At 37.0% G+C, this 15,388-nt stretch overlaps 1 protein-coding gene across 2 annotated transcripts; it reads left to right on the top strand.

The window, feature by feature from the left end:
* The first annotated feature begins 27 nt into the window (after window positions 1-27).
* On the top strand, window positions 28-14,860 carry LOC140148490 (uncharacterized). 2 transcript variants are annotated; one of them, XM_072170471.1, is made up of 7 exons: window positions 28-114; window positions 6,134-6,295; window positions 6,766-6,867; window positions 8,025-8,228; window positions 9,828-10,189; window positions 11,258-11,348; window positions 12,351-14,860. In XM_072170471.1, the coding sequence occupies exons 1-7, from the start codon at window positions 112-114 to the stop codon at window positions 14,736-14,738; spliced, it is 3,312 nt and encodes a 1,103-aa protein (XP_072026572.1). In that variant the 5' UTR covers window positions 28-111; the 3' UTR covers window positions 14,739-14,860. The 2 variants fall into 2 exon arrangements, with proteins under 2 accessions (XP_072026572.1, XP_072026573.1); XM_072170472.1 differs by having other exon boundaries at window positions 51-154.
* Window positions 14,861-15,388: the final 528 nt, after the last annotated feature.

Genomic DNA, 15,388 nt, shown 5'->3' with positions numbered 1-15,388 from the left:
GTTAACCTTCTGTTAATGATAGGAACTGTAAATTTACACGGGGAGTAGATTCCTGTAATTGCGCTAAATTTGGAACAATTTCTACGTTCATCTTGGCCTGTTTTACAGCGAATGGTGAGAGCAGACTAATCAGTTATAGGCTTAAAGTACTAAAGTATAATTTAAGTTTATTAAATTCTGTATGAATGAATATTTTGAAGCATAATCGAGTTTTTCAAACATTGCAAAGTATTCGGTAAGCTTACATTCATGCATTACAAATTCACATTATTGCCTTGCTTGTTGGTAAACACTCTTCAGTCTTCCTTCCTTCCTTCCATATTCGTGCTTACCTCAACAGTTTGAGTATCAACGCAAGGGCTTTACGTGCACAGGTTTTTTTTACCTATGCACGATCCTGGAACCTAGGGATAGATGGGTGTATTTTTGAAGTACAGTCAACAGTACCGGGATGATCCCCTGCTCTTTGCGAATAGCCTGCTGTGACGTTCTTTAACGTGCACACTACGGGGAGGGCGAGATGGCCGAGCGGTCGAGATGGCCGAGCGGTCTAAGGCGCTGAGCCGTCGGCCGGGATAATACGATCTGCGTGGGTTCGAGCTAGACTAGCTTGCCAGTCTCGTGTACATGTACGCCGTTTGTACACTGAGAGTGAGACTAGACTGCGGAACTCAGTCCTCAATGATAGTCAGTCATTTATCTTTTGGTCGTTATATGACTATCATTTGAGGACTGAGTTGTTATAATATATTTTCCGAGGAGCAATTTCAGACAATAGCTGGGGATTAGTGGGGCAGAGGTTATCTATTGAATCCTTTCATGACCACACTGAAGCATAGTCAAGTCTGCCAACATGCCAAGGACACTCGGCACAAATTGAAAGACCATGTCAACTCTCGACAAAAGAATGCATGCATGTCAGGTCATACACACCAATTTGGTGTTTGTTATGACACCAATTTGGTGTTTGTTATGCTCCTCGAAATTAGTACCTTACAGTCTATGTCTGCACTGAGACTGGCTTATGCCATTTTGTGTGTCAATGGGATTTACACACTTAACGTTTTGCGCAGCTCAAACATTTCAACATTTTTTTTTGCAATTCAGTCAACTTATATGAAATTGGTACTCACATATCTGATCTCCAAATCATAGTTATCTTATTCAATGTATCCAAGTAAATTAAACTTGGAATTTCTGATACTTTAAAGATAATTTCCAAGCCGTCGACCCCCTACGTCCGGACCAGCGTGATCGGTGGTGAAACAATGCAAGTCACGAGATGACCCACCTCATCTACAGCCGGTTTCTGTCGTCAAGTTGTGTTCGCGATACAGCCACGTGCACAAACAAGGTCGAGACTAATTGGTGATGTCGATAACAACGAGTAAACAATATGGCTGGGAGAACTGAGAAAGTCGTTTTTTTTTTTAATGTTTCATCGTGACGATCAGAAACATCAAAAACTTTTTTGACTGCGCTTGATATGCTAACGATATACAGGTACATTGAAGGATATAAATTGGATGGTAAATAAGCCAAATATTGCAAGAAATCTACTCGCTAGAATCCTAGCGAGCCCGCAAAAAAATGTCAGTCCATGCGAAAGTAATATTGACAACGTAAAATCGTGACTAGTTCGAGCCTTGGGCTTGCCTTTGCTTTGGTGAGAATTCATTAAGGGATCTAAAATGGCGTTTATTGCGTTTCGACAGTATTTTTTGTGGGACATGAGAGCACCTCAGACCTATCGAATTGCATTCTGAATCTGAAGCATGTCTTTCTGATATCAAATAATTTTCATTTTTTGAAAATCACAATATAATACAAATTTTATGACAAATTATAAAAATTTGATATTTTTCAAATTTTGATATATATAACAGTCCTCGAAGTAAATTATATAAATCTAATGATATATTCTTAAAGTGTATGTAGCAGGGAAGAAAAGCAGACGGTCAATTGAAAATTTTGACCTTTCATATTGAAGATATGGATTTTTTTCCCAAAAAGACCTAATTTTTTTTGGTGTTTTGGGAAAAAAATCCATATCTTCAATCTAAAGGTCAAAATTTTCAATTGATCGTCAGGTTTTTCATCCCACCTGCATACACTTTAAGTATAAATCATCAGATTTATAAAGTTTACTTCAAGTACTGTTAAATATCAAAAATATCAATTTTTAATGATTTGCCATAAAATGTGTATTAAATTGCGAATTTCAAAAATCAAAATTATTTGATATCAGAATGACATTCTTCGTATTCAAAATGCAATTCGATATGTCTGCTGTGCTCTAATGTCCCAAAATAAATACTGTCCAAACGTTCATACCCCAGCCCTTAACCTATCCTAAAATGTATAAGGCCAAAAAAAAAAGGTTTGTCTCAAAGCTCACGAGAAATTTAAAAACAAATGCAAAATGCAATTTTTTTTTTTTTTATTCCCGACTTTTTTCATGGTATTTTGAGAAAAAAGTCTGATTTTCGCCGAATTTTTCTGAAAAAACTATAAAATTTTTTTTGAAATAAAAAAATTTCGCATTTGTTTTTTGTCAAATCGTGGGATTTTACAAACACGCGCGCAAGCTTTGAGACGAACCTTTTTTTTTTTTTCCTAAGGTCGGGAATCCTGCAATTATGTTCAGTTACTGCGAGGTTAGTGTATCAGAAATATTTTCTCTGAAAGTGTGAAGCAGTCTCTGCTTAGAAGCAGTATAGATATAGAATATAATTGTAGAATTCCTTCTTGCCCCCATACACTACGTAGCACATGCAGATGTAGTGTATGAACGGTGTCTCGTGGTTCGGAAAGTCACATAAAGCTGGTGGTCCGTGTACAGGAAGAGTCATATCCTGTGCACGTTAAGTGTCAGAGCTATTCGAAAAGAGAAGGGGGACCATTTTCCGGTTCTGATATCTGTATAATCACCCCCTCTAAGTTCCAGAGGACTTCCAGTTTAGCTCAAATGAGCTGCTATAGGAAGTACTAGAAAGGAAAGGAAAGGAAGGAAAGGACTACATTAATGTGAGAAAATATGCATGTACACGGGACCAACAGCTTAAAGTGCCCTCCGAAGCACTAAGCAAGTAGAGTGAAGTGCCTTGCGCAAGGACACAAAGAGGCGGACCGGGGATTTGAACCCTTGACCCTTGGATTCACAGTCCTATGCCTTAACCGCTAGGCCACGCTCTCCTCTCTTCAGTGGGTGGCTTCCTATAACAGCTCGCTGAGCTAAACTGGAAGTGGGTTGTTTGGACCTCACAGTCGGTGCGGTGCTAAAAACATAAATTTGGTGCTGTACACCCGGGCTGTACATCAGAAGGTGTATACAGGTTAATGTCAGCAAGTGAATTTTGTATTGGGGACTGATTATTCGGTCTACAGAAGGTGCAAGTAAAAAGTGGGCTGGCTGGTTTAAAGTGTCTTCAGGCTGGCCGGTGGCGACACAGCACTGATTGAACTCAGTGCTATGGGCTTGAAAGCACAGATGGAGGGCGCACACACAGCTGATTCAGGGAGATTGTTCCACACACGAATTGTCCTTGGAAAGAATGAATAGTTGTAGACATCTATAGTTGCACTTTTTTTTCTTTCTTTTTTTCTTTTTTCTTTTAGTTTTTATTTCAATCAAATTAGTATAATTACCTAATATTTACCGCCCGCCACTGGCTGCCCAATAATACTTTTTATACTGCCCTCTATTTTCTGTAGTTACCAGTAAACATACAATGGGGGATGCATCACATACTGGTCTATCTCGAAAAACACACATTTCAAGAAAATCGCAACTGAAAATCTTCATATTAAGTTCACCTTTCTATAATTTAAGTTTGGATTTTCATGAAAGTGGTTTCAAATTAAAGCATATACTTAACAGATTTATTTAAATGGAATCCTGAATTATATTTACGTATGCAATATTGCTAAAAACTACACTAAAGTTGTAGTTCTGTATGTGAAATAGTTAATTTCCTGATGTCGCATTTGAAGTGCATCTTGGGGGCTATCTGAGGGGCGAACGGTGATGTGACTTTGGACGCATCACATACTGGTCTATTATAATGTAAAAATCAATTTAACATTTTATAACTAATTATTTAGGAAAAATTGAAGTCTGTAATTTCCTGAATTAGAAGAGCTCCATAAAAAGAACTGAAATACCAATTTTCTCGGAAAAGTAAAAAATTCAAGATAGACCAGTATGTGATGCACCCGACGAAATGTTCTACCACGAAAATGAAAATGTGACTGTGATTGCATAAAAATGGAATGTAGTTTTTTCAGATGTTATACATGTAGTCCAGTGTCAAGTGGCTAGACAGGCTCTGTGTCCATGTGTTGTTATGAGAGAAAACATTGGAACACTTCAATACAACATGACTAATAGTTTCACTAAATACAAATTCAGCTTTATTAAGAAGCTAATTTTCATCAGGAAAGGTATATTCAACAAAACAGTACTGTGTTCAATTATTCTATGTAGCTCTTAATATGAAAAGAATTGAATTTTTAGTATTAAATTAAATTGAGCTCTTTTATAATTTACTTCAGGTTGGTCTGAACCATGGAATTATGAAAAACGTTTTGGTCTTGTAACTTCTAAATTGTTGATCTACAGTGTATAAAAGTACATATTTAGAATGGAAATATCCTGACAAATCCAATGGTGACGTCAGATTTATGTAAAAATTATTTCTTTTGGAGAAAATCATCAAAAAGCGTGATTTTGACCCAAAAATTTACATACACCGTAACTAATTATTTTGTCAGTAAATTTTTTTTTCTTATTGATTTTCAAAAACTAGGTATGAAAATCTAGGATACGATTTTTTATTTTTGTGAATTTTGACCATTTTTTAGAAATATTCGATAAAAATGGTTGAAATTTGACAGTGTCAGCCTAATTTAGGCAATACTGGTGTATATTTTTGTTTTTGGATGGAAATTTAAAAAAAATGAAAAAACAGCCCACTAGAGGAAAAGGAGCTGTACACGATAAGACCAAAATCTTACCTTTATTTTCTATAATGAATCTGTTAGCTTGCACGAAAAATTGAAACCATGCACGAAAATGAACACGTTTTAAATCGCTGTTTTGTATCAAAAGTGGCAGTAGACAGCAATCAAGCAACCCTTGTTTTCAAATGTGATAATCTTGATTCCTGTAATTCACGCAGCTCGTAGTCGTAATTAAGATACAACTTCCGCGCACATTTGACGAAATTCCAAGCAATATTTTCCATAAAAAAGAGGAATAATTGTTCATCAAGCCCTATGAATTTCCCGGCCGGCCATGTCTTCGGTCAAAGAAGTTGTTTTTAAGTCTCGCGTGAGATACAGGGGAGGGTGAATCACACGCGTGTTATTAGTAGCGCACAGGGAAATACGGTCAGGCTTGTTGCGTTTTGCGTCGGGCGCAAGCCGCAAGGCAAACATACGCGCCCGTTTAGCAACGCGATTGGCAAGATTTCCTGCCATTGACCATGTGGACGATTTCAGATGGAAAAGGGTGAAATACCATATTTAAAAATGATAGAAATTTGGTAAAAAAATTTGGTAAAAAAATTAAAAACCTACAATTTTTCAGTTCAAACTTTAAGTACACAGACTTATGAATATAGAATTCAAGAAAAGTGGAATTCTGCATTTTTAAAACATGCCTTGGTTCAGACCAACCTTAATTTACTTATTTTACCATTTTTTACCGGTAATTTACCACCATTTTTAATTTACAGGTAAATTAACAACACTGGCCTACACCAAACAAATTACCACCTAAACAAGACTAACTCAAATTTGGATAGACCCCAAGTACCCTTAAAATGCTACCCCTGATACCAACATGTCCAATAATTTCCTTTAACTCCAATCATGGTTTTGTGAAAATGAACATTTGCAATACAAACTACTGCACAAAAAATTAATGTACCATACTTAAATGTGTTGCAAAAACTACATCTCAATCCGAAGCAATTTATTACTGCAATGCAGTGGCAAAGGTAGTGGTCGAGGAATTCCATCTCTGTGAACCAAAACTTGTTGTAAATGTAATGCACTTGTTAAATGTTTGACTAAATGTAAATACTGTGCAAAGTAGCTAATTTCATCTTGATTGTGTATATTTTTTCAGATGGAAGGGGACAGTTCTGGACAGTCCCACGTTGCCTTAAATGTAGAGCCTGATGGAGTACAGCATGGCAATAGTGTGCTGACAGTGAGAGAGACTGATGATCAAGAAATGGGCCTAGCAGTAGCCATCTTGGAGTTGATTGGAAGTCAACCTCATGTACAGGTATGTTGCTTGCTGACCACACTCTTCCTACCCAAAGGCTGGACTGCAGGTTACAGGTGCTTGCTGACCATTGTGAGGTCACTATTAGTATGAGGTCAGTTAAAATTAAGATCCATATTTTTAAGTTTGTTTGGTTATCGTTCATTGAGGTGTAATTATAAAATCAGTGTTGCAATTTTGTTGCATTATGTATGAATCAAAATTGATTTGTGCAAACCCATCTTGCGAGAATCAAGATAATCAAGTCAACTAACTGTATGTGAAATGGGCATAAATTTCGGAGAACAAATTTTGTTCACAAAACTCCTAAATAAGTTTAGGGGAATCATTGTGAAGATCGATTCTTTAATTCTTGCTGAATTTGCAGCCCTGAAAATAATTGGAAAAATGAAACTTTTCTTCAGGACGGACCTTTATTGGAGTGGACAATAAAATGTAACTTTCATTATTTGCTTTTGTCCCGCGTACAGGTGGCTGAGAGCCATGGAAGTGAGAATCAAGAAGATGGTATTCAACAGGTGCAAGTCTTAGAGATATCACAGACAGAGACACAAGATCACATTCACGCACAGGTAATTGATGATAAATTGATAATACAGCACTGATTTTTTTGGATTCAAGAAATATTACCTTGTTTTGCCAAAATGAAACATCTAGCTAAATCCTAATCCTTTAGTTTGTTCTAACTGGCCGTGAAAGTCAAATTTTAATATTTGGTCAATTTTTGGAAATCATAAGGTCCAAAACATGCATTTTTTAGAGTATTTTTCATATGCTGTGACAAGTTATGCATTATAATTCTTGGAAAATACACTGTCTAATCTTTTTCATAAGCAATTATCAATAACGTAAAATATTAAAATTATGCGCCAACTCTTAGCCCATACTTAAGATTTTGAATGCTCAGACTTGTGCCAAATCTTAGAATCTTGGGACTACAAAATTTGTAAGAAAACATCAAAATTGTATGGTTTTGGTCTATTTTCCCTTAATTTGCAAACATAATACAATTTGACTTGTATTGCTACTTAGATCTCATTAAAGTATTAGAAAAAAATAATGCTGTATGTAGAATTTCAATAGAATTTAATAGTTTTATGTAAAAACAATTACACCCAGATTGGTTGACAAACTTGTATACAATTAGTATCACATAACAGCACACTAACAAAAAGAAAATTTAGTTGCCTGTAATAAGTTTTCACATTTCTTCTTGAAGAATTAGTTTATAAGGCCATGAAAAGTTGAAGATTTGTCTCTCAAACTAACATGCATAGGTATAATGAAATCAGTTTTGCTTTGTGTTAAGTCCATTTTTTAGTTGCCAGAAAAAAATGACAAATGAAAAGACACTATGATGAAAGAAATCCCATGTTTTGCATGGCCCTAAAAAAAAGGGGGAAAATGGCAGATTAGCACATAGCTTTCATGCTTAATGTTTAAGAGACAAACCATTAACTTCTCTTGGCCTTACCCCTCCACAATTGCCTAAAGAGGAACCAACACCTCTGAATTTATTGATAAAGTGTTACAACAAGCTAATCATTTGATGGCAAATCATATAATCATGACTAAAATCAGTTGGCATTGAAGACTAGTGGATGCTGGTCGCAGGCCACCAACAGTTGGCCTGGTCAACTATTCTTCCTCTTTTAAAGGAATTAAAATACTTCCAGCTTTTATTTTGAAATAAGCCAGTAATATAATTTTTCTTTTGTTTTTCATGTAGGAAGGAAATGTTGTGTCTATAACAGAAATAAGTGAATCCCAGAAAGATGCCATACATGCTTTGGAAACATTGGTACAGATTGGTCACACTGGACATCATGAAGACATTGGACATCATCTTGAACATTCTCAAGAAGAACATGTTGTCATACAGTTTGAAACAGCAGGGGTGGATCAGGAGGTCAGCCAGTTCAAAGTGGCAAAGGTTGGTTCAGTATAGTTTGTTTTCTGAATAAAATAAGTCTGTGTACTCAAAAACTTCTGGTCAACTTCATTTAGGGATCACAACTACACTTTGTTCACCTTAAGGGGTACTACACCCTGGCCAATTTTTCTCAAAAATTATAGCGCATTGGTGACAAGTAAGATATGTATATTATAGGGGCAAGGACTACAACTACTGTACTGAAATTTCAGCAACTCAAAGCAAGTAGTTATTGATTTATTGATCAAATAATGGTTTCCCTCATTTTTGACTGTAACTCCACAACTGTTGTCTGTGCTGAAATAAAATTTCCAGTGCAGTAGTTGTAGTCCTTGCCCCTATAATATACATATCTTACTTGCCCCCAATGCACTATAATTTTTGAGAAAAATGCAAAAATAGGCACAAAATTGGGCAGGGGTGTAGTACCTCCTTAAGTTTGGTACTTACATGTACATACTGAAAAAAAATCACATGCATGGGCTCCTTTGCCTTAGGGTATATTTTGAGCTCCCTCCTTAAAATCTTGATGTCATGTCCTTATTTGCTTTTGGGATTTTTACTGAAAAGGACACTCTGTTTAAATTATTTTCTGGCTTTTATTATAGCAGCCCAGATAGCATGGCAATGGTGGCCCAATGAAGGGCCAATGTTTGAGTTCAGTTGGCCCAACATTGGCTGACAGTATTGGGCCAATCATGTTTTGCTCATGGGCCCAAGGTTGGCTCAATATTGGGCTTGGGCCAATGTTGGCCCCAGCTTGGCCCAAACCTTGTCACAGTTATTGAACCAACATTGGGCCTGTACCTATTTCTCATTGGCAAACAATTGGCTGCCAATGTTTTAACAATATGTAATTTTAGTATTGGGCCAATATTGATGCAATGGATTACTTTAATTATTGGACGTTATTGGCTCGGGAAAAAGCGATATGTATCATCTCTTGCCGCTTAGCCATGTAAGAGAGGAACACTACGACTCATCAATAGCCATCAAGAGTATTTGATAGCATGGTGACACATACTTTAGAAATTATCTTTAAAAGTATGGTCTTAGAATTGAAATCGCCGAAAATTCTTGTGTATTTTCTTTAAAATAAATAATCCGTGGTGTTAAATAGCGTTTGCCCTGCGTTTTATCATCCGTGGTTTTGTTTCCTATTATTTCAACTTAGTATAATATTTAGGATTTAAATAAGGTCTTCCAAACACTAGTACTCATCACAATAATTATTTGTTACCATATTGTTACCCAATTTGTTACCGAAATTGGTGTGATAACCTATATTGGCTGCCAACATGATGCCAATGTAAAAATTGCCAATTGAAAGCTAAGATTGGCCCAATATTATATACTGATGTAATGCCAATCAAGCGATATATAAAAGGCCAACATTAAACCAATGATTGGTTTATTATTGGCCGAGATCAGCTGCCAATGAATGGTGAGCCAATATTGGCCCAATATTATATACTGATGTAATGCCAATGCAACTTTTTGCCAATATTGGCCCAATAAGTATATGTTATCTGGGAGGTGAACTTAGATGTGTTAACAATATTCTAATCTATGATAATTCAAAATTGTTTTATATATTAGAATGCTAATGAAGAAGGAAATGATTCTGAACACCAATCCAATTTGAATGGTTCATTGTGTATACCAGTATCTAACTCCTCCAACATTATCAATGACTCGGAACCAACACCAAAAAGAATAGCAGTACCTCCAGTGACACACACTACAACATCACCCAGGACAAGATCAAAGGTCAGAAAGGAGCTGGAAGAGAGTAGCAACACAAATCGGAAGAGTTCATCAAAGCAGTTGTCAGAGCCTGAAATGGTTCAGGATGGAGTGGCAGCAGAAATCAGTTCACCAAGAACCAGGCAAGCAGAGAAAGTCAAGAAGATGGAACAGAAGGTAGATGACCAAAATGATGACAAATCTGGAACCAAAAAGTAAGTCATTAGACATTTCTATCTTGTGATTGATGGTCCATTTACGTGGTTGCTAAGCTTTCCACACAGGAGGAGTTTTTTACTTAGCAGGCCATACTCTGATTGTCTCAATAAGAGTAAGAAAGTGCCATACTACTCTAGAAGCTAGTGTACATGTATGTAGTGGTTTTTTTAAAGTTGGCAACTCTGTATTTGTAGTAGACGAGGTGAAGGCAGAATTATTTTGAGGAGGCCCAAAAGGGGAAGTTTTAATGGCAGATCTGTATGTAAAAAAGATGTTTTCCATAACACATTATAGCTCCATATTTGCAATTACAATGTTCTTTGCTCAAAAGCCTCTGAGGAAATGTGATGGGTGGAGACTTTAAGGAGAGGTGAGCAAACTAGGATCAATTGAGTGAGGTCATTTTGTTTCACCAATGTGCACACACACACCCCTACACACCCCCATACACCCACCTCCTCTTGTATGAGTCCCAAGTGTTCGACCATGGAGTTTAACACAAACAACTGCATAATTGACTTACTGTGGAGGTGTTCATATCACAAAATGAGGGGTGTTATACTCCCCTGCAAAACTCCAAAGTTTAAATGTGGATACGAACGTACACCCCCCCCCCACATGTAATTGCCTCCGAAAAGCGGAAGCCTGTTAGGAAAATGCAATAGCGGATTACTGAATTTGTATCTACATATGGACGTTCTCTGCCATTTTTTGTGGTACATGTGTATAATAAATATGAAATTTTATCTGGCAACTGCAGATGTTATATCTCACTTATCATATAGGACATACCTCGCAAATGCATTATACATGCAACTGCGGATATTTGCAGACATCATTGAAACGAGGACTTGAAGTGAGGAGTGAAGTGAAACTTTGTGGCTTTGTGTTGATTTCTGTTTGTACAATCCAACTAAGACCTCCTTCCCTATAGAGCAGGTGTCCTCACCTCAGTTGTTTGAGGTGTTTCCTAAAATGCCAACAAATGTCACCCTCACATGCATGCACACACCTACAGTGCACATAATACTTAGATTATTTTCTCTTTACAATTATAATTTCAGAACTCCAAAGAAGAGAGCTGTTACAAAGAGGTCACCTGGAGTGAGAAATAAAAGACCGAGAAACCAACTATCAGAACAGAGTGAAAATGAAGTAAGTATTTACCTCAAGCACTTCCAACTGCATCCAAAAGTACCATAGCAAATGGTTGTTTTTTCTTTTCTTTTTTTTCCCTTCTATTTTTTTACATTTTGTTCCAATTTAATGGTCTTGATTGTTCTATAGTGGTTTGAAAAGCCAAAGGATAAAGGTGGTGTCCAAAAGAGTTTTTGGAAGTTGATATCTAGAATGTGGACTGTAGGATGTGTTTAAATGTATTTTGTATGTTGCAAAAGTAATAATTTATGCATTATAGTTGCATTTTGAGCATCTTAGAATCTTAAATAATTTCTGAATTTTTGTGCAATACTGAAATTTATGGATAGCAAATGCTTTCAAATTGAAGCCTAACAATTTAAATTTACAGAATCTGGTATCACAATAATATTGTAAACACTTTTTTTTTGGTCAGATGTTACCTGGTACATATATATTTATTGAGGTATGCAATCAAGTCTCAAAACAAAAGCTCACACAGTCCACTTCAGTGTGCAAGTTGAGCAACTCCCAATCATATGCATTGCATCAAACAAATTCCCAGTGAGCATCTATTAAACAACTGTTCATTTTTATTTTTTGTGGGCAAAATTCAATAAATATTTACTCCTGAATCTGAGTTTTACCATCTTGTCCGATGACTTGATCATAAAATTACCAGGTCCACTGCTTCTCCCGTGAAACTTAGCTGTTGGGTCATCTCTTTACCCCTTAACCAATGGTTTTAGCAGTGGGTCATATATGGTTGAAAACAAAATGACCTGATAAAAGCAGCTATTTATTTTAGGTTTGCACAAACAGAATTTTGACACAAATGTGCACAAAAGTTTATATCCAAAATCAAATTGGGTAATGTTAATAAGCTTGCAGTAGCAGAAAATATCATGGTAAATAGCGCAACATTTAAACTATGTGGTATATAGTTGAAAGTTTTATATTATATAATAATCAACAAAATCGTGGTAACTTATGATTGTTGTATATGTTTACCTTTTTCAGAATTCCGGCAACAGATCCGTTGATTCACCTTTAGAAGATAAGACCGCTCATCTTTGTCCCACGTGTGCACAACCTTTCACTCGCAAAGACAACCTCAAAGTTCACATGCGAAAGAAACACGAAGAGGAGTTAGTGGAACCCAAATCTGCTCCCAAATTGACCTGTTTCCATCCAGAGTGTGGAGTTACTATTTATCACACATCTAGAATGATTGAGCATATGGAGAAGGACCACGGGTTAGTCTACCAGAAACAACACCTAGAGTTTGACTCGTTTGAGGAGTTTCAAAGATGGAAAGATGAAGAGGAAGCTGCAAAGTTTGTTCAGTTTACTTCAAGTAGTAAAGAGAAGTTAACAAGTCAAGGGGTTAAAAGCTTGTATTTCAAGTGCCAGAAGGATGGGAATGATCAACCTCATCGGAAGAAAGGACAACCTGGGAGGTTAACAGATAGGAAGGCACATAAAGGAAGCGTGAAGTCTAACATGTGGTGTCCGGCAAGGATAAACGCTAAGTTGAATACAAAGACTGGACATGTGTCTGTGTTTTACATTCAATCTCACTCCCATCCCATCTCGTACGAAGATACCAAACACCATCGCTTGCCGGAATTACTCAGGAAAGAAATCATGGCTAAGTTTGCTAGAGGGATCTCCATCGATGAGATCTACAATGATCTACACAAACCTAGGGATATGGAGAATAATGCATCTCCTCTGCTGAACAAGCAACACTATGTGTCGAAGAGATTTCTGTATATGCTCAGGACTAAAGTGACTTCATCTAAGAAGCTCCATGAAGATGAGAAAACCTCTGTGAGGTTGCTTGTAGAGAAGCTGAAGTCAGAGAGTTTTGACCCAGTACTAATGTTCAAAGCAGCTAATGAGAATACCATAGAAGGAGATGGATTGGCATCATACGCAGAACATATACAACACATAGGAGAAGGTACTTATGTTGTTGCGTTACAAGCGAAAGAGCAGCTGACGCTACTTGAGCGTTCTGGAAATAAAGCAATCTGTATCGATGCCACTCATACTGTCAATAGATGGGGCATTCAGTTGGTGACATTATTTGTTGGCGACGACTATCAGAATAGCTATCCTGTTGCATACCTTCTGAGCAACCAAGTAGACGGTAATATTTTGAAAGCTTTCATACTGTCTATCAAAGCCAGGTGTCCAACTTTTGCACCTTTGATCCTCATAACAGATGAAGACAACACTGGACTGGCACAGTTTGAAGAAATCTTTGGCCAAGGGTGTTTCAGCCATTTCCTGAGCAAGTGGCATATCCATCAAGCATGGCTAAAGCAATTGAAACACCTTGTACCAATCATATCTATGAGGCAAGAGATGTATCATTGTCTTGTCATACTCTTAGAAGAGAAGAATGTCCGGATATTTGACTACTTAGTTAATGCTTTCCTCTCCCACTATGCAGATAAGTGTCAAGTCTTCACAGATTACTTTCAAGTAACTTACGCTTCTAGACCCATGAAATGGGCAATGTGCTTTCTTACGGCAGACAATGTGGCTTGTAAGTATATGTTTCAAGACAGTTTTCATGACCAAGTCAAGAACTTCTACACACAGAAGAGAAAATCAAACAAGCGTGTTGATTTTCTTACCAACATCCTTTTGGAGATTGCAAAGAATGACAGTTGGTGTAGGAATACGCAACAGTTCCAACAACCATGCATGAAAGCTTCCGGAAACAAAGTCTTGTCAAATCATGAGAGAGGTACAGCAATTCCCTCAGGAAATGTCAAGGAAGAAGGTCCACCAGACCAGCTTTGGAAAGTATCTATAGATTCCTCAGGAGATCCTCCGAAAATTGAGTGTCATGAGGTCAGAAAACTCAAAGAATTTTGTGATGAAGAATTCTGCTACCATAAGTGTCTTGAGCTGCCTTGTTTCAATCTATGTCGGCATCTATACCGCTGCAGTTGTGTTGAAGAGACTCAGATCTGTCAGCACATCCACAAAGTCCACATGCTTCGAGTTGCACAGATCTACCGTGTTCCCCAGCACATGCAAAGTGACCATGTAGATTTGGCCGCAAATGTAGTAGAGCTTAGTTGTTCACAGGAACCTGTTGATGATGACCATGATGATGGTGATCCGGAAGAAACTAAGCAGATTACAAATCTCAAGCAGCAGTGTCAAGATATGTTCTCTCTGCTTAAGGATGGCCGTGTGAGGCAGCTGTTATTACAGCATGTGTGTAGCACAGTGAGTGATTTAGTGGCAACTTGTGAAGCTGTTCAGCAAGGGGCAGTAACAGTAACATATGAACAACAGCCTGTGGAACCGGAGGGGGAACAAACTGCTGTTGCTGAACAAATTATTGCTATTCCAATTGTGGAAACTCAACCACAAAACCAATAATGATGTTGGTGTATAAGCACACTTGGGACATAGAATCAAGATTTTCCGTATATCCCATCATTAACACTGCTTTCCACAGGGCCCTCTGTACATATTAAAATATACAGAAATGGTAAGTTAGAAAATATACAATCATTGAATTATGTCAAATGGCCTTAATCTTAGATAACGCTGGACCCACAATATTGCACGAACAAGTTAAGTTTGTTTAAATTCAAATTGCACAGTAGTGATTCTTGAAGAGGTTTGTGAATGAGACTCTCAAGACAAGGTTAACTAATAATTATATAGAAGCAAAGCTAAAAGTATATTATTATGAATTCATAACCTCATGATGTGATACATGAGATCCAATCAATTACATCTATTTATCCAAATTTTCACCCTCATTGGTGGTCAAGGGGCTCCCTATGGAGTATCATGAATCCAATCATAGTATCTAATTAACATATCAAGGATTTAAAAAAAAGGTATGTTGAAGTAACAGTCAATTTCAACAAGAAGAAATCTGGCAAAACAATTATGAGCGTTTACTTAGAAAAAACAGAATAGTGGGTCCATGGGGAATCCCCTTGGCCAATTAAGTGTTAAAGATGTCACAGATATTGACAAACGTACTATTTATAATAGGAAATACCTGTTAGTTAATG

Source organism: Amphiura filiformis, chromosome 3, assembly GCF_039555335.1.
Source record: "Amphiura filiformis chromosome 3, Afil_fr2py, whole genome shotgun sequence".
Lineage (NCBI taxonomy): Eukaryota > Metazoa > Echinodermata > Ophiuroidea > Amphilepidida > Amphiuridae > Amphiura > Amphiura filiformis.
This window is presented reverse-complemented; position numbering and strand designations above follow the sequence as displayed.